Genomic DNA, 27,436 nt, shown 5'->3' on the forward strand with positions numbered 1-27,436 from the left:
CTGAAAACATGTGTGCTAAATCTCGCCTCCAATTCTTCGCTTCACCTAATTATGCTAACAGGGCTTATAGTATAACTGCTATTATATCTTCCAATCCTAAAGGTCACTGTGTGGTCATACATATTAAATGCAAACAAACAGCACCCGCCCCCTCCTGGAGGACAAGAAAATTCTTGGCATGTAGCAAAGCCTTTCTGTTTTTAATAAAACCATAGCATGAGACATTGAATCACCCACATAACAGGGTTTTGTTTTTTTTCTTTTCTTTTTTCACCTCTTAGCTTACTCTCCACCGATGGAAAACCATCTACTTTCTGGCAACAATGGCACTTTAGAATATAAAACCTCCCTGCCACCCATCTCTCCGGGAAGGTACTCACCAATTCCAAAGCACATGCTTGTTGAGGACGATTACACCAGGTCAGATATACTTGTTGGTTAATTGGGTTTGTGGTCATTGCCAGGAAGAAATTGCATTTGCCTAATGTGTCAGCTATTGCTTTGGGGCTAACCGAAATTTCTTAGCGCCATTCAAACTTATGATAGTCTTGCTTCCAGTGGAAATCTGCAAATACTTGTCAACATGTGTCATTGGTCTCTGTTAGGAAGCAAAATGGCAAATTTTTGTGGAGAAATAGTAATATATACTTATCCATCAATTTTTAAGACTTTTAATATATGATCCTACTTGAGTTTTATAGCCATACTGTAAGAAAAGTATTATTACTTAAGGAGGGAGGATGGTGCTGAGAGTTCAAAAAGAAGAAAGTATCATACCAATATTGCATATCTGGTGAATGGAAGAGTCAGGACCAAAACTCTTGTCTTTTGACTCTAAACTCCACTTCTTGCCACCTATGACCACCCACAAGTCAATGGAATTTAGAAGTCAATTAATCCTCTGTCTAATGTGATAACTACAGGTGGAAAGGACAGGAGTGAAATTAATTACAAGTGGTTTGAATTTAATATATCCTGTTAATCCCCAAGGGGAGTAGGATGGGATTTTAGGACAGAGCACAGGATCACATTGCTAACCCCACAAAGTAAAATCATAGTTAGCCAGCATGCCTCTGAAAAAGTCAAGTATGACAATTCACAGAGAAGACCAATCTTTAATCATTACAATTAAAGATTCAATAAATATGGTTAATTAATAAATGAATGGGTAAAGACTTTAAAAAAAAAGTGTACATTTTTCCTTCTATATCTTTAAATATTTTTGGTCCAAAGTAATCTATGCTCATTGCATTTAGTGAAATAATACAAAAATGTCAGGAAGCAAAACTCTCTCCACAAACTTTCTCAAGCCAACCTATCTCGAGGTTCCCACTATGACATCCTGGCATGAACAATTCACACCTTCTCCATGTTTATAAACATCTGTAAAATGCAGACTCAGATATGTGTGGGGCTCAACACTGTTTTTACAAAAGAAGTTCATATTTAATTAACACATTGTTCTGCAACGTGCTTTTCTCGGTGAACAATACTTTTTCCCAAAATAAGATTACATATAAATATGTACACGTTTTTCTGAAAGTGTTTGTGTAAAAATACTAGAGATGAACTCTTTTAATTTTATAGCCTGACTGTTTAATGAAGGCATTTGTCGGTCTTTCAAAATGGTCTCACTGGTACCCGGGCATGCTTTTCTATTTCTTTTTAAATGATTAAACACTTTCCATTTACCTTGCAATTTCAGGTTTGCTGAAGTAGCTTCTTAGACCTTTAGCCACGGAATAGAATGTTGACATGCTGCAAATGTGCATCTGCGGTGTACTAGTAAATCAAATATAAACTTATCCCCATGCTAAAATATCCAATCTCCACGTTCTTAATTGAAATTAGGGCTGCATCAAAGATAATCCTCATGGCTCTCCAAAGAATTCTGTAAATTTAGGCATCTTTATTCACCAGAGTAATGATCTATTTGCTCTCATCCTATCTCCAATATTTAATACTAGAGGCCCGGTGCACAAAATTCGTGCACGGGGGGGGGGGGGGGTTGTCCCTCATCCCAGCCTGCACCCTCTCCAATCTGGGACTCCTCGAGGGATGTCCAACTGCCCCTTTAGGCCCGATCCCAGGATCGGGCCCAAAAGGGCAGTCGGACATCCCTCTCACAATCCAGGACTGCTGGCTCCCAACTGCTCGCCTGCCTACCTTCCTGATTGCCCCTAACTGCTTCTGCCTGCCAGCCTGATTGATGCCTAACTGCTCCTCTGCCAGCCTGTTTGCCCCTAACTGCCCTCCCCTGCAGGCCTGGTCCCCCCCAACTGCCCTCCCCTACAGGCCTGGGCCCCCCCAACTGCTCTCAACTGCAGGCCTGATCACCCACAACTGCCCTCCTCTGCCAGCCTGGTCACCCTTAACTGCCCTCCCCTGCAGGCTTGATTGCCTCCAACTGCCCTCCCTTGCAGGCCTGGTCCCTTCTAACTGCCCTCCCCTGCTGGCCTGATCACCCACAACTGCCCTCCCTTGCAGGCCTGGTCCCTCCCAACTGTCCTCCCCTGCTGGCCATCTTGTGGCGGATATCTTGTGTCCACATGGGGGCAGCGATCTTTGACCACATGGGGGCAGCCATCTTGTGTGTTGGAGTGATGGTCAACTTGCATATTACTCTTTTATTAGATAGGTTAGAGGCCTGGTGCATGGGTGGGGGCCAGCTGGTTTGCCCCGAAGGTTGTCCCAGATCAGGGCGGGGGTTCCCCTGGGGTGTGGGGTGGCCTGGGTGAGGGGCCTGTGGTGGTTTGCAGCCTGGCCGCGGCCCCCGGCGACCCAAGTGGAGGCCCTGGTATCTGGGATTTATTTATCCTATCTAATAAAAGAGTAATATGCAAATTAACCATCACTCTGCTATACCCACAAACCACACCCACCAGCCAATCAGGAGCGGGTATGCAAATTAACCCAACCAAGATGTCTGTGGTCATGGAGCGAACAGGAGGCTTGGGTTTCCCTGGCAATGGAGGAAGCCAAGCTTCCTGCACCCCCTGGCCTCCACTCAAGGCTACAAAGTTTCAATTATAGGAGATAAATAAATCCCAGATAGCAGGGCCTCCACTTGGGTTGCTGGGGGGCGTGGCCGGCCTGCAAACCATCATAGGACCCTCACCCAGGCCACCCCACGCCCCAAGGAAACCCCCATCCTGATTCAGGACACCCTTCAGGGCAAACCATCTGGCCCCGACCCATGCACCAGGCCTCTATTCTATCTAATAAAAGAGTAATATGCAAATTGACCATCACTCCAACACACAAGATGGCTGCCCCTGTGTGGTCAAAGATCGCTGCCCCCACGTGGACACAAGATGGCTGCCACAAGATGGCCAGCTGGGGAGGGCAGTTTGGAGGGACCAGGCCTGCAAGGGAGGGCAGTTGTGGGTGATCAAGCCTGCAGGGGAGGGCAGTTAGGGGTGACCAGGCCTGCAGGGGAGGGCAGTTAGGGGCAAACAGGCTGGCAGGGGAGCAGTTAGGCATCAATCAGTCTGGCAGGGGAGTGGTTAGGGGGTGATCAGGCTGGCAGGCAGAAGCGGTTAGGGGCAATCAGGCAGGCAGGCAGGCAAGCAGGTGGGAGCCAGCAGTCCTGGATTGTGAGAGGGATGTCCGACTGCCCCTTTAGGCCCAATCGGCCTAAAGAGGCAGTCGGACATCCCTCTAGGAGTCGGACATCCCTCAAGGAGTCCCAGATTGGAGAGGGTGCAGGCTGGGCTGAGGGACACACACCCCCATGCACGAATTTCGTGCACCAGGCCTCTAGTCCTCTATAATTGAAACTTTGTAGCCTTGAGCGGAGGCCAAGGTAGGCCAGGCTGGGCGGGAAGCTTGGCTTCCTCCATCGCTGGGGGAAACCCAAGCCTCCTGCTCTCTCTAGCTCCGTGGCTGCTGCCATTTTTATTGGGATTTATTTATCCTCTATAATTGAAACTTTGTATCCTTGAGCAGAAGCCAGGGCCGGCCAGGGCGGGAAGCCTGGCTTCCTCATTTGCCAGGAAAACCCAAGCCTCCTGCTTGCTCCATGGCCACAGCCATCTTGGTTTGGGTTTATTTGCATACTCGCTCCTGATTGGCTGGTGGGCGTGGCTTGTGGGCATAGTGGAAGTACGGTCAATTTGCATGTTTCTCTTTTATTAGTGAAGATGATTTCAATTAAAAAATATTTTATCTTACTAGGTCCCTTGTGAATTAACATTATGAAACCCCCTTTATAATCCACACCATTTGCTAGCTATTTTAGATATACTATTCATTTAATCATCCCAAAAACACAGAAAAGAGTGCTTTCATCCCATTTTAGAGATGTAGAAATTGAAGCTCAAAGATGTTAAGGAATTTGCTTATGGTCACACAGCTTTTAAGTGGAAAACAACTGGGTACCCTGCAAGCTTTATCATCCTGGCTAGAAAGAAACATTTTAATTTTCTCATTTTTAAAATGAGTGACAAGTCATATAAAACTCTGCTCATTATAGAAATATATGGCTAGAAAGGGATCCAAGAGTTTTAGTAAACTCTAAAATCAAATGTATCAGGATTGAACCTACTTCTACCATGGCTAACTGTGTGACACTGGGCAAATCATTCAACCACCTCAAGCCTCAGTTTCTTCATCAGTATAATGGGAATAGTAATCACATCACCTCAACAGGTTGTTGTTGTAGTGATTAAGTGACACAATGCATGCAAACAACTTTTAACACTGCCTGACATAGTGAATATTAAATGAATGTTATCTATTTACTATAGCTATACTTATTATAATTTTTAATGGACATAAAATGTCACATGTAATATTTTAAATTATGCCCCAGGAAGAGAATCCATTTCTTCCTATAGTGATATACCCCAGTATCTTATTTCTTGCCCTGCCTCCGCACTTGTTCTCTGGCAAGACAACCTCATTTATAACTCTGCAAAAATCTTCTGAATGGCTGATGCCTGGCAAACCTGGGAAGTAAGTTATATCGGTACACGCACAACTCCAGTGCTCTCTCACTACTACCCCGTCCTCTCACAGGTGCTCTGCGCTGCTGGCATTGCCATGGGTCTCAGATGTATTTGCTCAGAGGCAAATTCACTGCTTCATTCATAAACATTTATTGAGTACTTCCTACTAGGCAGAGAGCACTGCACTAGGAATGTAAATGTGACTAAGAAAAAAATATCTCTAAGAACTATCAAATTGGGACAAAAATATATTTAAACCAGTGAATCCCCCAAGGCCTGTTCCCTGATAATGTAGGCCCCCTCTATGAAGTTTCCAAAAAGCTTAATCTATTAATTTTTTTTATCCTGAGATTTTATATTTTGGTATCAAATGCCATTTCCTGTGTGGTGGTTTATTATATCCTCACTTAGAAAGTTAAAAGTTGGTATTTCTACATTAGTCCTCACTTTTTAAACATAAAAGGTCTGTAAAATCCCAATGTGTGGGAACTCCTTAGAGAAACAAACAAAATTAGATCAGTTCTATGAAGTGTTCTCAGGTTGCCCTAGCAGAGTTCCCTAGCACCACAGGAGGCACTTCATAAATGCGTATTAGAGAATTTGAGTTTTGCATGAATGCCACAAGAACAGCCTATGGCATCAGAGAAAGTGTTAAAGACAAGATAACTCTGGAATTTGAGCTTGAAAAAATGTGTAGGCATTCATCAGAGAGTCAAGATATCAGGAAGGACATCCGGGTGGGGGATAGCAATGCATACTCAAGGAAGAATGAGAAATAGAATCTAATGAAAACAACTATTACAGTTTGAAATGTAAGGCTCATAAAAAGAAATAGTACCTCTCTTTAAATTATCTTTATGTTCTTATCCTTTCTCTCAACTTAGTTGTAAGGTTAAAAATACATCAAGTGGTAAAAACAAAAAGATTACACTATGCATTATTAACACCAAGTGCTGTAATGTATACTATTGCCCCTATATTACTTATATAATATTCTTATTCCTGATTTTTTACAGAAAACAAAAATGAGTTTAAGTCATTATATGACACAGCAAAGAAATAGCAGATACAAAATTTGAATTCAGGTCAGTCAGCCTGTCTTTAAAGGCCTCATCTCCATATTCTGACCTCCTAAATCATGCAGTCTCTTTCCAATGAGAAATGTTGGGTAAAGAGAACTGGATCATCTCAGGAGGCTGGGTTCTAATCTCAGTCCGACTACTTGCTGCCTAGATGACCCTAAACAAGTCATTTAATCTCTAGGAGTCTTGATTTTCTCATCTATAAATTTAGATAAAGGGTCTTCTAATTTCTTCATGGAATTATGAGGTTTTCATGTGATAATATGTGTGGAAGTTGTCATCTTTAGAGGGCTATATAAAATTATTGTTTAATAGTAAAATTACCAAGATATTATAATAGCTTATATTTGATACCTGCTTTATACTTTCCTAAAATAGTAAATATAGGGAATGAATCTTTAATGATGAGATTCAGGCTGATGGAGAAACATTTCTGTGAAAAAGGAATCTTCAATAACTATAAAACCATATCAAATTGGCAGCCTTTTATTTCACATGCTCATAATATCTTACTCTGTTATAAGAAATATTTCTCTATTTTCTTTATTCACATTCACTTTTGTTGAAAAAATCATGAGAATTTTTTTTTTATTACAATGACTTAGCTGGAATTCTTTAATAAATCTCTTTCTTACTGTTTAAGGAAATATATACCTGAGTAAACTAGGAAATTTTGTTTTTCTATTGATTTATGAAAGAGAGCATAAACAAAAAAAATCCTTGGGTAAAATTCTCTTAGTAGAAAGCCAGTTGAGTCTCCTATAAATCAAAGTGATGTAATATTCTGCCCTTCAATGTTTGGAAAAGAAAGCTATTTCAATGATACAGAGATGGGTTTTTAGCACAGGGAATTATAGACTATCACAGTTGGAAGGGCCACAAATGAATATAGTGTCTAATCTTCCATTTGTTAGGTAAGGAACACAAGGCCCAGCACGATTCGTTAGCTATCCCAAGCCCCATACTTGTAAAAGATAGAATCAGATTTAGAACCCATGTCTTCAGACACCCAATTTAGCACTCTTTTCATTCCTCTCAGATGATGTTCACTTATTTTTTCTTTTTGGGTGAAGTCAGAAGGTAACAATTACACAAAGCTACAATTGCCCAGCTGAGTGGCTCAGTGGTTTAGTGTCAACCTATGAACCAGGAGGTCATGGTTTGATTCCAGGTCAGGGCACATGTCTCGGTTGCAGGCTCAATCCCCAGTAGGGGGCATGCAGGAGGCAGCTGATCAATTATTCTCTTTCATTATTGATCTTTCTATCTCTATCTCCTTCTCCCTTCTTCTCAGAAATCAATAAATATATATATTTTTAAAAAGCTACAATCAATCAGTGATCATCTATGAGCAGTACCTACAATTATGGATTCTACTTTTACTGAGCCAAGTCTTCTCTGGTCACTCAGAAGAGAGGCAAGCTACACACCTCTCACCATCAGGCTAAATATTCTCAAGAATATACAAATAAATCATTGGCACTAAAATGACACCAAAAGATTGGGGGATGCAGAATAAAACTACTCTTCCTAGATATGAGGACAATTTCCCAAGTTATGAATGTGATAAATGTCATTCTGAAAGCCAGGGTTCTAATCCATAGCTGTGATTGATATATTATTTCCTAGTGATGGAAATCAAGTTTACCTGACCCTAAACTCAGGATACCCAGGTGTCTTTCTGATTTGTCCCATGTATTGTTCCCTCACATAATTTGGTTGATCAATAAGCTAAAGCTAAATAAAGTCTCAGGAAAGATTTCTTGTCCCCAGAAGCTTTCAAGGACCACTCTAAATTGTGACTTCAATGTTGACCAGTTTGCCTTTCCTGTTTACTAAATAAATATGAACCCATCGGACTAGAATCTGTCTCCATTCTATTCTCCTCAAATGATAGAACACTAGCTTCCTGGATATAGTATCTAAAATGTATTCCAATTATTTTTTTTTCTTTCATTCATTTATTTGTTTACTCATTCCATCAATATTCAGTTTCTACCATGTGTCAAGCACAGTTATTAGTGACAAAGTTACAATGGTGAACAAACCACATAAGATTCCTGTCCTCATGGACTTTACAATCTAGTGTGTTGAATAAGAGCTGTATAGATAGGTGAGTTAATAATAGTGGTAAGTGTTATAAAGAAAATACAAGAATAATGTGATAGAGAGTGATTGGGGGATGGAAGAACATTGAGTAGGATAACCAGGGAATTCCTCTCTGAGGAGATAGCATATGAACTGAGACATGAACAAAAGAGAGAAAAAAAGTAGTGGTATAAAGTTCAGAGAAAGTACATTCCAGGGAGAGAAAATAGCAATAGCAAGGCCTCAGAGTCACTGAGGCAGGAATAGATTTAGTGTGTTCCTGGAACATAAGGAAGTCCAGCTTAACTGGAAAGAAATGAGCTAGCAATGGGAGCATAGCAGAAAATTAGGTTAGAGAGGGAGTCAGGAGCTGGATGACATAGGAATTTGTAGGTAATGATGAAAATGTGTAGGTTTTATTTTAAGTGCATTTGGAATCCAATAAAGGATACTGACCAGGAGAATAAAATGATCTGATTTTATTTAACCTCTTGACTCCTGTGTGGAGTAGAGGGACTGTTGAAGAAAGAGGGGAAAGTTTATGGCAAATGAAACTGGAGGAGGGACAGCAATGGACTATTGACTATTTGCACACCTTTTATCACCTACGGAATAATCTTTCAAGAACAGAATAAGTGTTTGCCATGGTTACTGATTATTTTCCTTTGGTGTTTACCTTTGTGTATCAGAACTGGGACCATCCACCGTTTCTCAAATGTTTCTACCACGTGCCCTGAGGCCTCAAAAAATGTACTTGTTTTTCTTTGGATCTGGGGTAGAACATGAAGCTTTCTGTCAAAGCATGAAACACAAAATCTTGTATTTTCTCCTAGAAGCTTAGAAAATATCCTGTTTGCTTTATTGTGAACATATTTCAATTAAGCATGAACTTATTTTTATCCAAAATCTTCAAGTGAAGGCAACACACCAGATAGGTTTTCTTTCTGAGGATACTCAGTCTGTGTCAACTACCACAAATCCCAAGGTGTGTGAGTGCCCAAGTTTGAGAAGCACTGAGCTAAATTACACGAACTTGCCAGTTATTAACTCTGTGTTAAAGAAACAGCCCCTTAATTATGGCTTAAAGTATAGGTGTCCATTCAGGACAAGCTCTCAAAGGATTGGATAACACCTTCCATCAGATTCAAGTCTGGGCATGTACTAGACTCTCTTTTTTAAACTTATATTTAATGACTTAAACCAATTCTGGATGAACTGGAAGTTTCTTCTTCTGACGCAGGAAAGAAATCTTTCTGTCATGCATTTAACTAGCTGTAGTAGAAAAGAACTGGGTGTGCCCTGCACAGACCTCCAGCCCTGCTTTAGAGTTAGGATCAGTATAGCAGAGTGATTAGCACCCTGCTCAGGGTCCCACCTTGACCCCTTCCTAGCTGTGTGACCTTGGGTAAGTTATGTAACTGCCCTTTGCCTCAGTTTTCTCATTTATCCTAGTAAAAGGAGCAGAATAATACTTTTGACCTCTCAGGTTTATTGTAACAATAAACTGAGTTAAAACATGTGAAATGCTTGGAAAAAAGTCAAACTCAATAAATGTTAGCTATTATTGATATTGTTTAAAACAAGGATTTAAGATTAACTGCTCACGAATAAAGTCATTTTTTCAGTATACATCCTCCATGAAATGAAAATGTAGCCAACAACATTATACGCACCCAAAAGCAATCTTCATTACATATACATTTTCTCAACTTAGTTATATTACAGGGCATATTAGAACATTTTATTACAGGAAGTCATTATAGCCTTAATGCTTTATTAAAGGTCTTTATTTTTATGACTACAACAAATATCTAGTACCATGTACATTGACAATCCAATATAAGGTTCAGTCTGGCCTCTGTGGCTAACTACAATCATCCTCTGGATAATTTTTTTATTTTGCCCTATTTTAGTCATAGTGGCTCTCAACAACTAATACCATGTAGCTTTCCCTTTTTAAAAAAATCTGCAAAACATGCATCAGACTCCTCACAACCTTGATAAAATGGATTCAAATCAAACAAATCAAAGATTTATCAGCATTGTCTCTGAGTTATCTGCTTTGCTATGTGCTGCATGCCTGCTTTCCCCAGTATAGAGTGTGGCATTCATTATAATGCCTCTTTTGAAGCAAAGTGTAGCAATGGGAAGGGGCCAGTGGGGCAAAACTGATGAGACAGATGGAGGATAAACCATTACATGGAAGCTTCAAGGGGAATTTTCTCTTTATTGATGGTAGCTCCACACAGCCATTTAGGTTAACTTACATAAACTGTGAGGCATGACAGATAGAGCTATCCAAATAACAATAGAGTGGGTATGCTAATGGGGAAGTTGACAAATCTTAATTAAAGGCAGCTATCCAAATACGTATTAGAAAACATGTTAAGCTGCTGTTTGTTATCAGGGAACAAATGTAATGTTAGGGGAAAAAAGGAAACAGTAATGGGGATTTTAAAACTATCTTTTCTAGATATTTATCATTTTCCTATGCACCTAATAAATTAGCCAGACATAAACACACAACAATAGGCCTTATAATTTTATGGAAGACCATTATTGCACATCTATAACTATTGTTGTTTAATCAATGCTGCAATACATTTTAATAGAATGAGTTCATCCTTGGTCTTCAGGGCTGGTTGCAGGAAAAAAAAGGATAAATGATGGGCAATGGAAAATTTTGGAAGGACCACTATAGAAGCAATCAACTATTAACCCTTGTCCCATTGATTGCAAGTAACGATTATCACCAACACAATGTGTAGCTTATTTCTGACCCTTATCTGTATGATATTGAAAGAGTGTATTTTATGACTCGAGACAAGTAGAATCGACCTCCTTTTCTAGTTTATTTTTACATCCATGTGTCAGTGAAGTAATAGTAAACAGAAGACAGCTGATTCCTAATTCTCCACATGTGAATGTATAATTTGAAAATTATTAATGACAGTATTCTAATCCCTGAGTGACTTCCTGCCATCTCCTATATCATTAACTGCTGTGAGTGAGGTTACCTTATTAATATTAATGATTGCCTTCACAAAATATAAGGTCATTGTAGGATATAATTATTACGTTCCAAAGATTTATATTCTTTTATGAATTTTTATGGACTTTATTGGGATTACACTGGTTAATAAATTTATATAGGTTTCAGGTACTCAGTTCTGTAATACATCATCTGTATATTTTATTGGGTGTTCACCACCTCAAGTTACATCTCCTTTCATCCCAATTTATCCCCCCTTTACCCTCATCTACCAAAGACTTGTATTCTTACATATTATAGACTTGTCATTACATAAGTTTTGGGTTGAATTATTCATTTATTGCTTCTAGGTAATTTGATTAATCTAGGTAATGAAGCAAGCTATATTTGAGTAAAAATCTTTTTAAAAATACTGCCATCACACACTTTCCCCAGACAACCATTTCAATATTTATCTCTATATCTATTTCATGCCTTTTTATTAACTTACTAGTGGCCCAGTGCATGAAATTCATGCATATTAAAAGGGGATTATTTAGAGGAAATATTTTAATATTGCTATTTGCCCTTTCTCTATAATAGAAGTGTCAGAAATGAAAGAAAATTAAAATGTATATGAAAACCTTCCTCCTGTTAGAGTCTGGGGCACACCACGGGACCCAGAATCAAGTCCCCACCCACCCACATGTGCCTCAAAATCGTGTGAGACCCAGACCCAGCCGGCCCCACCCTCATTGGGTGAGATCCAGACCCAGCCAGCCCCACCCATGTCAAGGCCCGCCAGGCGGGGTGTGCAGCCTCAGGTCCCCTGGTGCACGCCGGGCAGGAGGTGCAGCCTCAGGTCCCACAACACACCCTCAGGTCCCCTGGCCTGGTGCCGAGCGGGGGGGCGCAGCCTGAGGTCCCCGGGCCTGTCACTGGGGTGGGGGATGAGGCCTGAGGTCCCCTGGCCCAGGCCAGAGCGGGAGGTGCGCCTTGAGGTCCCCCATCAAGCCCTGCTAGGAGGGGGTGTGTGGCCTGAGGTCCCCCGCCAAGCCCCACTGGGTGGGGGGCACAGCCTCAGGGCCCCCGTCAAGCCCTGCCTGGTGGGGGGTGCAGACTCAGGTCCCCTGTCAAGCCCCACTGGGCTGGGGGCACAACCTCAGGTTCCCTGGTGCCAGGGCAGGGGGCGCACCTTGAGGTCCCCCGTCAACCCCTGTCGGGCAGGGGGCACGGCCTGAGGTCCCCTGTAAAGCCCCACGGGGCTGGAGGTGCAGCCTCAGGTCCCCTGCCCTGGCCGAGCGCCACACAGCCTCAGGTCCCTGCTGGTTGCTCATTAAGGCTCATTACGGGAACTCAGCCTCCGCTGTGGGTGCCACCATCTTTGTGACAGCGTGATGGTCAATTTGCATATTCCCTCTTTATTAGATAGGATACTCCTGTTAAATTGTTTTTTCTAATAAGTTCTATCTTATTTTATTATTTTTCCTAATTGTAAAGTAATATCTATTTCTAGAAAAGTTATAAAATAACAAAAATATGAAGAACAATTAATAAAAATTACTCTTACAACATAACAATAATCATTATCAATATTTGTTATATTTTTTGTTTTTCTGTGTAAGTTTGTTTATAAAAATTGGATCATGTTATATATAGTGGGGTTTTTCTTTTTTAATTTAACATTCTAATTTGAGCATTTTCTCATGTTCTTAAATAGTTTTCAAAAATATTTTTTTAGTAGCTGTATAATACAGAGGAACCATAACTTACTTAACTGCATTCCTACTGATGGACATTTAGTTGTTTCTAGGAATTTTCATTACAGATAATACTTGTAGAATCTTTCTGACCCCAGTCTCTTGATTATATATTTCTTTAAGATAAATGCCTTGATCATCACTGCCTAATCAGCACCTCAATTTGTTGCCTTATAAGCATCACACATTTAACATTTCTAAAAACAAAATCTGATGTTTTTCCCCAACCTTCCCTTCCATAGGAAAATATTTATAATCAAGAGAAAAATTAACCAACAGAAACAGAGGAAGAAATGATAGAACTGGTGGACAAGAATAAAAGCTATTAAAGATATGGTTTATCTCACAAAAAATAGGGAAAGACATATAAATTAAAAGGAGAGAAATGAAATAAACCCACATTAAACACTGAGTAATGAAAATATGGTATCTGAATTGAAAATTAATATCACAAGAGATACTGCAGAAGAAAGAATTGTGAACTTGAAAGCATAGCAATAGAACCTGTTCAGATGTAACAGAGAGTAAAAAGACTATAAAAGAAATTCTAGTAACTTCTGGCACCAGTAAAAGCAGACTTTGAAGTACCAAATAGTCATAATTTTTAACATTTGTTGAAAAGTGTGATCATACTGGTCTGAGAGTATCAACCAAGCCCAAAAACATTATGAGGAGAGGGACATAATAAAAATAGGTTTCTTGTCAGAACTAATGCAAGCCAGGAGACAACAGAGCAATATATTTAAACTACAGGGGGGCTGACACCAGAGTTTGTAGCCTGAGCAATAGCAGAGAGGAGCTGTTATTACTAAAAAAGGGAAGACTAAAGTTGGGGACAAATATCAAGAATTTGTTTTTGGACATGTTAAATGTATAGTGTCTATAAGGCAGCGATTTTCTATTATTGTGCTGCAGCAGGCATACTTCTGTGCCCCAATAATTTTTAAAACATACAATACCTGACTATTTAGTCAGGGGCACTTACCTCTTTTTCCTTAGATTGTCAAATAAAAAAATGACAGCTGCCAACACAACAATAGCCATCCAGTATGAATGGATCAAAATTATAGTTATTATTTTTTGTCATAAGGGCAAAACATTTTTTGGTGTGCTGCAGAATTTTAGTAATTAGTTTATGTGTGCCATCAGATGAAAAGCATTGAAAATCATGGCTATAAGGCAACCACGTGAGATGCTGATTAGGCAGTCGGGATCTAGTAATTAGCAAAGCTGAGATCTCAGCACTATCAGACTGGCTCCAGGATCCATATTGTTGGCCATGGTATTAAAGGTCTCACAGCTGGTACATAACAGGATCAGGATTCAAACTAACTCCAAAGTCTGGCTCTTTTTGCTGCAACACATAAGGTAGCATTATTAGCTTTAAGATTTCTCAAATCTTCTCTATGCTTTAGTCTTTGGTTTTTTGGAGGTTTTAGCCCATACCAATAGAACTAAAGTTTTCTATCATCGCCTCCTCTCAGCAACACCTACAGCCTATTCAGGGTAGGCAATCAGCTTTTCCCAGGAAGAAGGGAGGTGTCCAGGTGCAGTTTCAGGCAAGTGCTCAGTCCTTAATGCCTTATGGACATTTTAAGTCCTCAGTGAAAGCACTTAGCAGTCCCTGCCAGTGTATGTGCGTCTGGGTAAACATGTAAATACTAGAGGTCCGGTGCATGGATTTGTGCACTGGTGGGGTCCCTCAGTGTGGCCTGCGGGGATTGGGCAAAACCGGCAGTCCAATGCTGCCTGCTGCCGCTCCTGCTCATCCCAGTCCCGCTGCACCTGCCACTGCTCCTTGGCTCGCTGCTGCTCTGCAGTGGCCAGCCGTGAGCCCTGCATCTGGTGCCCCTCAGTCAGCTGAGCAGCACTCCCGCTGTGGGAGCACACTGACCACCAGGGGGCAGCTCCTGTGTTGAGCATCTGCTCCTTAGTGGTCAGTGCACATCATAGCGATCGGTCAACTGTTCAACCAGTCAAACAGTCGCTTAGACTTTTATATATATAGATCAGCCCTCATCCTAGATGTTTTAAAATTATGTTGACCTTGAAGTAGAACAATGTGAGTCTTCTCCTCATGGAGACTGCATCCTAATGAAAGTACTGTCAACTGATCCACTGGAGCCCCATATTTTGTTTTATGTTCGTTTTCCCCTCCCCTAATCTTCTTCTAAAGTCTCATTTATCATCTTGAGACAGGGGATAAAAGCAGAGTGAAACAGCTGAAATATATGTGATAGCCAGAGATTTCAAAGCCAATTATGTGAGGCCTCGCTGTGAATTTGTAATAGTATTAGTAAGCCCTTATAGCTGTCTAGCACTGCACAGATGCTTTTGTTTCTCATTTAGTTCCTATGAGATCATAAAAAATGAACAGAGAAATGTTATTAGGCCCATTTCACAAATTGAGATTTGAGCAGATAGTCAGTAGTTTCCCCTACAACATGTAGAAAGTAAGTGGCAAATCCAGAAGCAGGATAACATCTTGGTTAAGAGCAGCAATGTTGGAGTAGGATAACTCTGGGTTCACTACTTACTCACTGTTTGACCTTGGATGAGTTATGGAACCTCTCTGTACCATTTCACTATCTATGCCTATACCATAGGTTATTATTCAGATTCAATGAAATAATCAATGTAAAACACTTGGAAAAGAGCTGGACACAAAATAAACTGCATGCAGGTTAGTTGTTATTGTTATTATTATTACTATTACTATTATTAGCCTTGGTTTCTAGTCCATTGCATTATGGTGATTATAGGACTGGTTGCAGTTGTGGGGATGGTAGAAGGAGATTAGAAAGTGAATGAAGGGGGAAATATGCCTCCAGTTTGCCTAATAAAACATAGACTTAACGCTATATTCACACTTGCTTTATAGGGTAGATTTGGAGACATTATGTTGATTTAGTAATGTTTCCTTTATATCTCAATGTCTTATACTGATCCTAATAAATAAGACTCTATTTAAAACCAAGCCTACCTATAAAAGTGACTTTTTTTTCAAAAAGTCTATGTGATAAAGAAAATTATTTTTAATTTAAAAATTCAAAAATTAACAATTCTAGAATGTTAAGTAAACAAAAATATATATCTTCCCCAATATTCCGACTACTCAGGTGTCATAAAACTTTATAAATGAATGCAGTGTTTACTTTTGCATACCTTCATGTTTGAGCACTGAAATCAAGTATGTACACATAGCCATCCCTAGAGTGATGCCACCCAGTTAGTTCCCGGAGAGAGGGTGGGGGGAATTAATTCTATGGCTTCACTGTATAACGTTAGACTGGACCACAGACAGTTGGACAAGGTTTCACATACACTGTAGATCCAAATCTATATAATGCTGAGTGAGCTCTAAGAAGGCTAGGCTAAATTTAAAATCATGAGAACTAAGGCGAGCTATGTAAGAGCTGTGATCAAGTATAGAATTCAAGAATGTAGTCACCTGGCTAAAGTAGAATCTTCCCCAGAACCACTGTGTTCTGTAGCCTAAGGGGAAATACTTGGTTAAATTCTTCTTACAAAAGTTAAATTTTATATATAAATGTATATTTATAAATACATAACTATATGTAAATAAATAATACTAAATACATAATAGATCATAATACATATAAACATATATAAAAATAATATTATTGCTTTACATTTCCCCACTTAGTATCCTTCAGTGAAATATTGCATAGTGAATGTTGGAGTCAAAGAGACCTACATTCAAATCACATTCAAATTTGACCACTGCCTCATCAGTGTCACCTTATTCTCTCTGAGCCTCGGTTTCCTTTAAAAAAAAAAAAAAAAAAAAAACCTATGATAACCACTGTTGAAAGTTTGTTGCTGTGAAGATTATAGGTGATGATGTATGTGACCAAACAGTGACTGAGAAATTTAGGGATCCTCTGTTATTGAAACTTACATTCAACCACTTCTCTTTCCTACCCCACTGCCCAAAAATATCTAGTTACAGAACTCAGACAAGTCATATAGATTTTACAGAATATTTTGTGTGGACAAAATAGAAGATTGTAGGATGACTTTAAGCTCTATATTCTGCATTCCACCCTGCTGGCACTGAGGTATCCTGAACTGACATTGAAGATTTTTATTGAAGTTATTGGGATGATATTGGTTAATAAAACCATACAGGTTCCAAGTGTACAAGGAAATTCATCTGCATACTGCATTGTGTGCTCACCACCCAAAGTCATGTCTCTTTCTGCCACCATTTATATCCCTTTTGCCCTTTCCACCTTCCCCCACCTCCTTTCCCTCTGCATCCCACCCTGCTGGCAAAAAGGTATCTGAAACTGACATCAAGATTCTTGACACAAACCTATGGAGTCCGTTAGCTCTTTGATGTTTTGACCATCACTTGTCACTATATCTGTATTTCATTATGACCCTCATGCAGTTTTGTTGCCTGATGTCCATTTTAACTGTGATCACAATGTATCGTTCTAACATTTCTCCCTGAATCTCGCTGAATCTACATGAGCTTTGTCACACAGAGTAGATGAAAGGTTCCTCTCTATTGATAATCTTTTAAAATATCTCTTCCATGTTGTTATATCTTCATTCTAGTCTTTCATTTAATAGCAGCTCTCAGTTCCATTGGGCATCCTGGTCCAGTTGGGATTACCAACAAAAGCAGTCTTCTCTGATCCTAGAGATAGGCCAGGAATCCTCTCCCGCATGGACTTCAATGCTAATCATTGCATCCCTGTGGGTAATTTGTGCTCTTACTCAACTGCTGGAAATACTTTGACCAACAGTGTACAGGAGAGATCTCCTATTTAAAACTCCTCAGAGCATGAACAATAGGGACAAAGGTATAATTGTCTCCAAAATGTGTTTTGTAGCTAGGAAGAGGTTTGGGAGGTACTATAGTCAGAATAGTCTGATGAATGAGGGAGTACAATTAATATTGGCTGAGTTCTTCCAATGCCAAGCACTCTAATAAATCATTTGTATGCTTTTGTTCTATTAATTTTTACAATAGTCCTGTCATGTCCATTAAAATTGAATGGGAGTGAAAATCAGGAAGATTAAGTAACTCATCTAAATATGCACAGCTAATAGGTAGTAGTTGGGATTCAAACTTGATCTGTATTTTACTAAAATGGGTTACTACCTAGGGAAATGAATGTCTGTAAAATTCCTCAAATATGCATACTATACTTAATGGCCCCAAGATTTGAGGGAATTTATTTTGTCCATTTAAATAGAAGCTCTGCTATAAGTGGGTTCGTATGTTGTACATTGTCATATTTTCAGATATATCGTCACTTCTTCCCTTAATGCCTCCAGTCTCCAACCAACTTAACCTGATAACTAACTAGCTTCACCTGCCATCCTGCCTGCTCTTCAACATCCTCCACAAAACATATCTATCTTCATTTTCACGTGTTCAAGTCCTATATTTTTCATAGTCCAGCTCCAGTGATACCTCTTCATAAGATTCTCCCTAATTCTCCCTACTGGATGTCATTTCCTCTTCCTTTGAATTTCCAAGACAGTCTAGCTTTTCTTCCCATCACACTTGACCAGTTTTAGCCTTACTTTATCTCTCTCTCTCTCTCTCTCTCTCTCTCTCTCTCTCTCTCTCTCTCTCTCTCTCAAGACACAGTGCTTTAGGGAAGAATCTACATCTGGATCACATTTTTATCTTCCACATCACCTAGATTAGTACATAGAAACAGTACATAAAAATAGTTATTTACTGAGCACTACCATATGGCAGTGATTTGTTAAGGCTTTGCATAATGTATCTCATTTAATCTCATAGCAGTCCTATAAGGTAGATCTTAAGGTAAACCATTTTCTAGATAAGGCAGCCAAGATTCAGATAATGTAAGTGATTTCCTGGAGTCACACAGCTAAGTATGTGGTAGAACAGTATTTAAACACAGGTCCTATAGCCTGAAAGCTCATGTTCTTTCCCTCATGTTCATTGTCTCTCTATATATGTTTTGTAATTGTGTAAATTATGTTAAATGAATGCGTAGATGCATTAGTAAAAAATAGTATGGTTGCTGCAAATTTGTCTTTATTGTCATCATTTCTATAAAAGGATTTTAGCTCTCACATAATTTCTCTGAATTAGACTAAATGTTAACTGGAATCCTCTTAGTAAATGAATATATTTTCATAACTGAAAACATTTGCGATCCTGACCAATTTAAATAGCCAACATGCTGATGACAGTTAACCATCTCCTTAGTCATAAGCAATTATAATGCTGCATTGTCACTCTTATAACACCTTGTTAGTACCTATGCATCACAGAGAAATATGCATTGCTCATTATTAAAGAAAAAATAGCCCTAAAATTGGAAAACATATTTTCTACCTCTGAGTTGATAATCTGTAGACCTTTGGGCTGAATTCAACAAGATCCACTATGAATCAATAACAGTCCTCTGGAGTAGAAAAAACATTTTTATTTAAAATGATCTTTAAATGCAGGAAAATATAATTAAGAAAATTAAAATTATTTATAATTCAGAGGAAGCATTGTTAACATTTCATTGGCTTTTCCAAATACATATGGACATACAGATATGCTTCTTGCAAAATTGGCATCATACTACATGTGCAGTTTATAGCTTTTTATCCTTCAGCTTATATGATGAACAATTTTTAATGTCATTTAAAAGTCATTTAGAAAACATGTAATGTTGAGAGAAAATAAAAATTGCATGTAGACATATTTCCCAGAAATGATATTTAGCAAATTCCCTGGCATATGTTTCTAAATTCTTTTTTTCTTAATACCTCTTGCATAAAATTGGGATAGTACTTTATATTTTTTTATTTACCAAACTGCATATATACTATTAAACTCTATATATACTATTTAACCTGCTCTCTTCACTTAATAATATGTTGTGAATATTTTCCCATGTCATCAACTCTCCCACAGCAATGTCTTTCATTCCTACATGTCTGTTCAATACTGATGAGCATTTTTTTCAGTGTTTTGCTTTTATAAACTATGTGACAATTGCATTCTATGCACACTTGTACTCAGTTTTGTAGGACAGATTCCTGGAAGTGGAATTTCTGGGTTATAAGCTCAGCAGTTTATACCACTGATGTATGAAGAGGGTCTTTGCAGCTAGTAGAGAAAATGTAGATGGTTCTCTGTGTACTGACCTGGAAGAATATCTAATATACAATGTAAAATTAAAAAAAAAAAAACAATAGCATGATTTTGTCATCATATCAGGAAATTATCTCTTAAGAATAAATTCACACCCACAAAAGATAGGAGACATGGATATATAAAACAGGTGACTGACTGCCAGATTTCCTATTTAAATACTGTGGTAGTCATGATATCTATTGAGCACCTCGCAGGCTAATTAAGCATCATTTTATCTTATATTCATAATGTCCTAAGAGGTAGGCACTATCCCTGCTCACAGGGGATGAAACTGAGGCATAGAGGTAAACACATTGCCCAAGGTCACCTGGCTTATAAGTGACGGCCCAGACTTTAATCTATATGGTCAGACTCACAGCTTATTCTCTTTATTCTATTCCTTGCTACCTTTAAAATAGGAGGTATAATTGCCAAGATGAACGTGAAATATAGTTCATGACCCTTGAGGGAAAGTATATGCTAGAAAAAGAGTTTTGAAAAAGCGTAATGGTTGCACACCCAGGCTTTGCAGCCAGACGACCTAGGTTCAAAGCCCAGCCCTACCACTAACAAGTCAGCTATGTGAAGAGGAGCGAGGTAGTGTGATGCCTTGAGACAATGGTATTACATACATCTATATTTTAGGATTAATTAGCGGATTACATGATATACGATACTTAGAACATACATAACACAGGGCCTAGCTCATAGTAAATTTCCAACATATGTGTTAGTAATTGTCATTATTACTATTATTATTTAAAATACATCAGAGTACAAAATCAAGTGGCAATCATGAAGAATATTCAGAAAGCTTTATGGAGAAAGTAGGAGTGAGACCTTGCTAGAAACAAGGAACAGCTTAGACAGACAGACATGCACAGAAACTTCCTAAAATATAGGGTTGGAAGAAAGAACCAATATATCTAGATTTTAAAAGGATGTGACCCATTCACTCCAGGGAATGTATGACCTTAGTCTATTCTCAGTCTGAAATCCCAGTAGAAGTGCAAGGAGTCGTCTCCAAGGAGAGCAGGGCAGTGCTACAGCAATCTCCTCTTGTTCTGATGGATGGCTCACCGTTCCTTCTGGCCACCAGGCAATCTTCATAACCCGCTTGCAATAACTGTCCTAGAGGAGTAAATAGTAATAGCTGCATGAAATAGAGGATAATGTACCATTTGGATAAAGCCATCTCATCCTTCCTGTTGACATGCAGAGAATTCTATTTGAACATTGTTTTTCCCTTCTAGGGAGCTGCTATTATATTTAAGCTGGGCTCTCTTTGAGGTAAAAGCATAATGGTTTTCTCCCCTATAGAGTCTGTATCAATCTTTTAAAATGGCATACAGGAGAATATAGTTGAATTACCATTTTTCATTCTATTTTGGGAGGTATGATTTGATTAAACATATTCAAAAATTCTTATGTAGGTGTGAATGTTAAAACTAAGAGCCTATCAGATTTGGAAACCTTTAGTTTAGATGTTATAGATATAAATAATCTTGGAGCCTCTGAGGAAAGAAAATGATTATTGTACAGGTAGAGTTTCTGTTCTATAATGTTACATTTTAATACCAGGATAAACAGAAAGAAACCCTGGGGAGTTGTTAAGCTTTGGATCTTCTTTTGGGGGCCTTTGTAATGTTTCCCATATTTTTCCATCATTCAAACCCTTCTCTTTTGTTGTTTCCAAATTTTTCTCCAAAAGGAATTGCCTTGCTTTTTTCTCTATACCATCTTTGAATAGTACTAGCTGAGAATATAGAAATGTAGGTAGTTACTCCACAGATCAAATCTAAGCATACCAGTGGAATGGTCAGCTCACCTCAAACCCAGAAGGATCAGGTGGCTCATTCCCCAGTCAGACCTGAAAGCACAGGGTATGTACTTGACCCAAAGGATGCCAATCCAGAAGCTAGCCAGTGACCAATGATGTGGTTTATTCAAAAAGGTGAGCTAGATATGTCAAATTCTCTCTTAGGAAATTTTAATTGAAAAGCAGGCCAAATGAGAAAATTATCAATGATAAGTGAAGCTAATAGGTCATGATATGAAGGAGGCCAGAGGGCCCTCTGAGACATTTGCAAGTTGATGTTATTAGGAAGCATAAACTAAGAGGTAGAGAGTATGTATGTCATTTACAAATTAGCGGTTAAAGAAAGGGATGGGTAGAAAGAAGTAGCACAAAAAGAAAAGGTATTACCTTGATGGGAAAACTCTAAAGACCCAGTTCTTTAGATCTCACTCTTCCTGACCACTGATGGTTCAGCTTTTTCTGAGTTCCCAGGCACATATGTCCTGTACCTGAAGTAGCTTGAAAAGTCTGTTCCTTGCTATAACATTTCCTTGCATTCAGAATGTTTTCTCAATGAGCAGAGAGAACATTTTAGCATATTCACTACTATATACCTAATGCCTCTCTCTGGGCCTGGTACAGAGTAGGCCTTTGGTAAAATTTATGAAATGAATGCATGACTATACAAATGGACAGCCAAAATGATTGAACTCCTTTAACTGCACTCAGTGGAAAGGCCACTAGCCTCCATGGTTTCCATCACTGGATATTAGAGTTGTACTCACAACCTGCCTACCTTTTTCACATATGTCTCCTACTCAAGCTTTTCACAGACTTCCTAAACGGGCATGGTTTCAGATGTCTCTTTAACTTTGCAGGTGTTCTTTGTTACCACTTCCTAGAAAGCCCTCTTTTACCCACCCAGACTGCACTGGCAACCCTATTCTCCACTGTGTTTCCTTTTACATCTCCTCAGTTCAGTCTCTTTCCCAAACAGTAAGAAAATTAGATGCTTTCACACCTCCCACTGTTCCCATATATAATTTTGTACTCCATTTTATTCAAGGTTATAAAATAAAGTATCTTCCTCTATCATTAAGATTTTTATGAATATTGACTTTAATGGATATAGTTTACACTCTATACTTTGTCTATTTGTTGGACATTTTGATTGTTTCATTTTGATGTGTTCTATTTTGCTCTTTAGCAAACCACAATGACTTTCTCTCCATGGAAACCTTTGTCCACATTTTTCATTTTCTCCTTAGGATTGCACACTAGTGGTAGAATTACTGAACCAAAGAGCAGAATTACTTCTAAAACTCCTGAACCATATTGCCAAATTGTTTTCTTAAAATGTTGTACAGGGGGTTTTACGCTCCATAAACCAGCAATTTGAGTGTCCATCTCACCATACCACTACATTGTACTTTATCAATTTTTAAAATTGTGTTATTTTTAACAGGCAAGGGAGATATATTATTTATTTTACATTAGTTGTATTCCTAGTAAGATTAAACATTTATATTGTGTGTCTGTATGACATTTGTATTTGCTCTTTTTTTTATTGGATGCTAACAGCCTTTGTCTACTTTCTATTGTAAGTTTATGGTTTTGCATATTGAATTACAAGAGCATCTTTGAAAGATTGATAAATGTATTTGAGCAGATGTTTCCCCAGCTTGTTGCTTGTTTATGAGGTTATTTCAGTAGTTTTAAATTTTTATGTAATCAAATCTCTCATCTTTTATGTGATTTCATTTTTGCTTAAAAATATATTTTCCATCAAAATACTAGATAATTACCAACCTGCTTTTTTGATAGATTTATACCATATCCTGAGTTCAGTTAAAAAAAAAACACTTTACAATTAGGTTTACAAACATATGAGTGTAAACACTATGATAGGACATATTGAACCTTCCTTAAATAAATCTAATCCATGTCTCAAAGGTCTTGATGTGTCCATAATTCTGACCTTATGCATGTTGGGTAATATTTGTTGAAACATCTTTCAGAATGCCTTAAAATACTGCTGTAGCTGGACACACCCAGTACCAAGGTACAGTCATCCCTACCTTGGAAATAAACCTGCTACAATCATCATTGCTAAGGTCATTGACTTTTGACTTTCAATTTCTTATTCCATGTCACTAGCATGACAGGGCCCAATTCTGTTGAAACCAAAACATTCTTTGAGAAAATAAAGCACCTTAATAATTCAAAACTTTCCCAATTATTTTATGTGGTACAGCTCTCACTCATTTTTCTCCTCAATAAGCAAACTGCAAAATATAATTGAGAATGATGTTTATATAGAGGAAATGGTAAATCAATTCTAATTTCTAATTTAAAGAGTAAATATTTATAGATGATGGTGCATAGACTATCATTAATAACAAATTACTTATGGCTCAACAATTTGATCTCCACACCTGTTAGCCATACAAGAAAGCAAATCATTGTGAAGGTGCAGGTGCAAATTAGAGTTGAGAGTTAGGGATAATACCTTATTAGAGGCAATGATAATAACTGAGAACTTCAGAGAAAGTGAACATCAACCTCCATGGCTATGCTAGAGGATCAATTACCTTTTCAACATGGGCAGCAAAAGTGAGTCTTTAGAAAATACCATTATGCAGCGTCTTTTGTGATACTAAAAACCACTTGGTTACTTATTTTGTTCAACCCTCTTGTAGAGAATCTGCATTACATCGGAGTGTTAATATGTTAAAGCAGGGAAGGGAAATGTCTAGCCCAATGTAAGGCCCTAGAAACCATTTGGTCTGGCATTGCCAAGGCATTAGAGGTGAGTTAATTAAATATGTGACTAAATATAGCAGGTTAATTTTTAAGTTGATAATTTTGTATGGTCTGAGAATGATGTTATAAATATCCAAATGGCATTTAGCAGAAAAAAGGTTCCCCACCCCTGAGTTAAAGTCTGATTGGGGAACTACATTCTCAGAGGCTATGCATCCCTGTGAGTGGGAATGCCTAAGAGTAAAAAGAATGCCATTGGGTGAGCTCACAGTGAGTGTCAAGCACTAAGCTGGGTGCTTTATAAGCATTCTCCCCATTTCTCACAGCCACCTTGAGGCCAGTATTACTATCCCCACTTTACAGATGTGGATGCCGAGGCTCAGAGAAGTTAAGAAGCAGCAGATCACACAGGGTAGAATTTGGAAGAGCCAGAATCCAAGCCTAGCTCCGTTTCTTTGTAGTCACCTCATCGTTTTATAACAATATTACAGTTTACAACTTTGCTGGCAGGTAGCACTAAAATGTGGAAGCTAAGTTTGGGAAAAGTTAAATGAGTATGGTGCAAATACAGACAGTCCTCGGGTTACATCGGACTCGAGGTACATCATTTCGTGGTTATGACTCCATTTCCCATTATTTATAAAAAAAAAGTTTCAACGTATGAACATATGTGCTTTATGTTTTTTATTATTTATTTACCACCACAAGTAAAGGTCAGGAACTGTTATCTTTCTTTTAATTTTTTTTTTACTGTTTCACTTCATTACTGCTGTGTATGTGCTCCATGTGAGTGACGTAGGTGCTTATGTAGGTGGGTTATGTTGCGCCGTAGGAACAGATCTCCAACGTAACCCGAGGACCTACTGTAGGCATCTACTCCAACGACCCTAGTGGGCCCAATCTGGTGGTGCTTAGAATTAAGGGAGTGCATGGGTTTCTTACAAATCAGAGGAATCCACTCCTCAGATTTCCCTGCTCCTTACTTTTAAACTTTTAATAGCTCCTTCATCAAATGACTAACACTTTTCTGGTTAGAGTTCAGTGTAAGAGAAGTCGGCCTCTTGCTTAATCCTTATCATTACAGTGTTAGATGTTGAGCCACCAAGTTCACAACCAGTCTTGTATTCTCTTTTATCCCCTGGTTACTTCCCAAAATTCTGCCCTTAAACACCTATTTTCTCAGGCCTGGAAATCAGTCTTCTTATGCTTACTTCTCCACATCCATGGCCAAAAAACCCTCCAGTGTATTATGTATGAAGAGGAGCATGAGGCACCCTTATAAAATTAAAACCCTTTTCTTCTGAATTATGTCAGGCAATATACTAGATGCTTAGGGATCCGAGCCCTTGGCCTCCCAGCTGCATCATTAATATAGTTTGGTTCTATGTCCTGCTTATATGGGGACATGAGGCTTGATGTGCCCTCCCCATTTGGGGCAGCCAAGGAAGGCCACAGAAGGATGACGTTGGAGAATCTGAGCAGTTTACAGATTTATCCGGATCAGTCTATAAGACAGAGAAATTTATGTTTGAAGGCATACAAATATATAACCCAAATCCTTCCTATTGCAATTTTAGGTTCTCTATTTTAGTTCTAGCTCAGCAAAAGAGAATAAAAGGTACTGAACATTTTTTTTTCTGTTACTACTCTATTTTCTATGGTAGCGCTTCATTCATACATTCTTGTATTCAGGAAAGCTATGGGGAAACAAAGATTAATGAGATTCAGGCCTGATCCTCTATGAGCTAAGAGTCTAGAAAGGAAAGAGCCCTGTGAACCAGACGTGACAGTACATTAGGTTAGGGCCCTGAGGGCTTGGAGAGCAGTCCCTTTCATGGAGGGACTCAAAAGGTGAGTCACTTTAAAGAAAAACCCAATAAAGTGTGAGTCACTCTTACTGTTACCTCTAAGAGAAGGGAGTCATATTCCTTTGACCTTGTATTTGCAGGTTCTACACAGATGAGTGTTTACAATCACTATCATGGCCATTATCATCATTGTGTGAAACATTTATAATCTCTGGTATGGGGCTGGGACTAAGGTGAGGTAAGTGAGGTCAGCACAGCAGACACAAAATTTAAGGAGACATCAAGAAACTCAGTAATTAAAATAATATGTTAATGCAATTTTTTAGATAATAGAGTTAATACAAAATATCAGAATTCTATAGACAGGGTCTCAGGTATTATGGGATTACATAGGGGTCCAAGGTTTCATCTTTTGTCTTTGCATGGCATGGTCTAGTTCAGTGGTCGGCAAACTCATTAGTCAACAGAGCCAAATATCAACAGTACAACGATTGAAATTTCTTTTGAGAGCCGAAAACCGACTTCTGCGCATGGGCCACAAAGTTTCAATCGCACTGTACGTGCGTGCCTGCATGTGGTATTTTGTGGAAGAGCCACACTCAAGGGGCCAAAGAGCTACATGTGGCTCACGAGCCGCAGTTTGATGACCACTGGTCTAGTTGAAATGATCTGAGACAGTAAAAACAATCAAAGTGCCTGTTTTATTTTCACTCGGTTGGTTGCAAGTACGAGATCAGACCTAAACTATAAAGGAATGGGGTGGGAGATGGTGGTTTATTATCATTGTATAGCTAATGTCATATGGGAACCAGCAGAGAAATTCCATAGCAAGAGCCATAACAATACCCTTAAATAATAAATACAGACTTATTCTAAATTCAAGGAACCTCTAGACAAGTTAGCAGCAACATTTGGAAGAGCTTCACTCTGGTGCTCTATAATTCGTGAACACTGCTACAGCTTCCCTCTACACGTCTCTGTCTTTCCCTGATTCTACCAGCTGATAATTCATTTTTCTTCCCCTTCATTCATGTTCCACAGGAGAATCAAATTAGCCTAGCTTGCTT

At 38.8% G+C, this 27,436-nt stretch overlaps 1 protein-coding gene across 26 annotated transcripts in view; it reads left to right on the plus strand.

Moving 5' to 3' along the window:
- The window catches only part of DLG2 (discs large MAGUK scaffold protein 2), a 2,053,927-nt gene that overhangs the window by 1,565,902 nt on the left and 460,589 nt on the right, over positions 1-27,436 (plus strand). For all 26 annotated transcript variants that reach the window (XM_080687299.1, XM_080687274.1, XM_080687295.1 and 23 more), the window contains one exon: positions 282-420. In XM_080687299.1, coding sequence (XP_080543425.1) covers positions 282-420 — 139 coding nt within the window. The remainder of the gene's footprint in view (positions 1-281; positions 421-27,436) is intronic.

The sequence above is a fragment of the Plecotus auritus genome (genome assembly GCF_963455305.1).
Source record: "Plecotus auritus genome assembly, chromosome: 9".
In the NCBI taxonomy this organism is placed as follows: Eukaryota; Metazoa; Chordata; class Mammalia; order Chiroptera; family Vespertilionidae; genus Plecotus; species Plecotus auritus.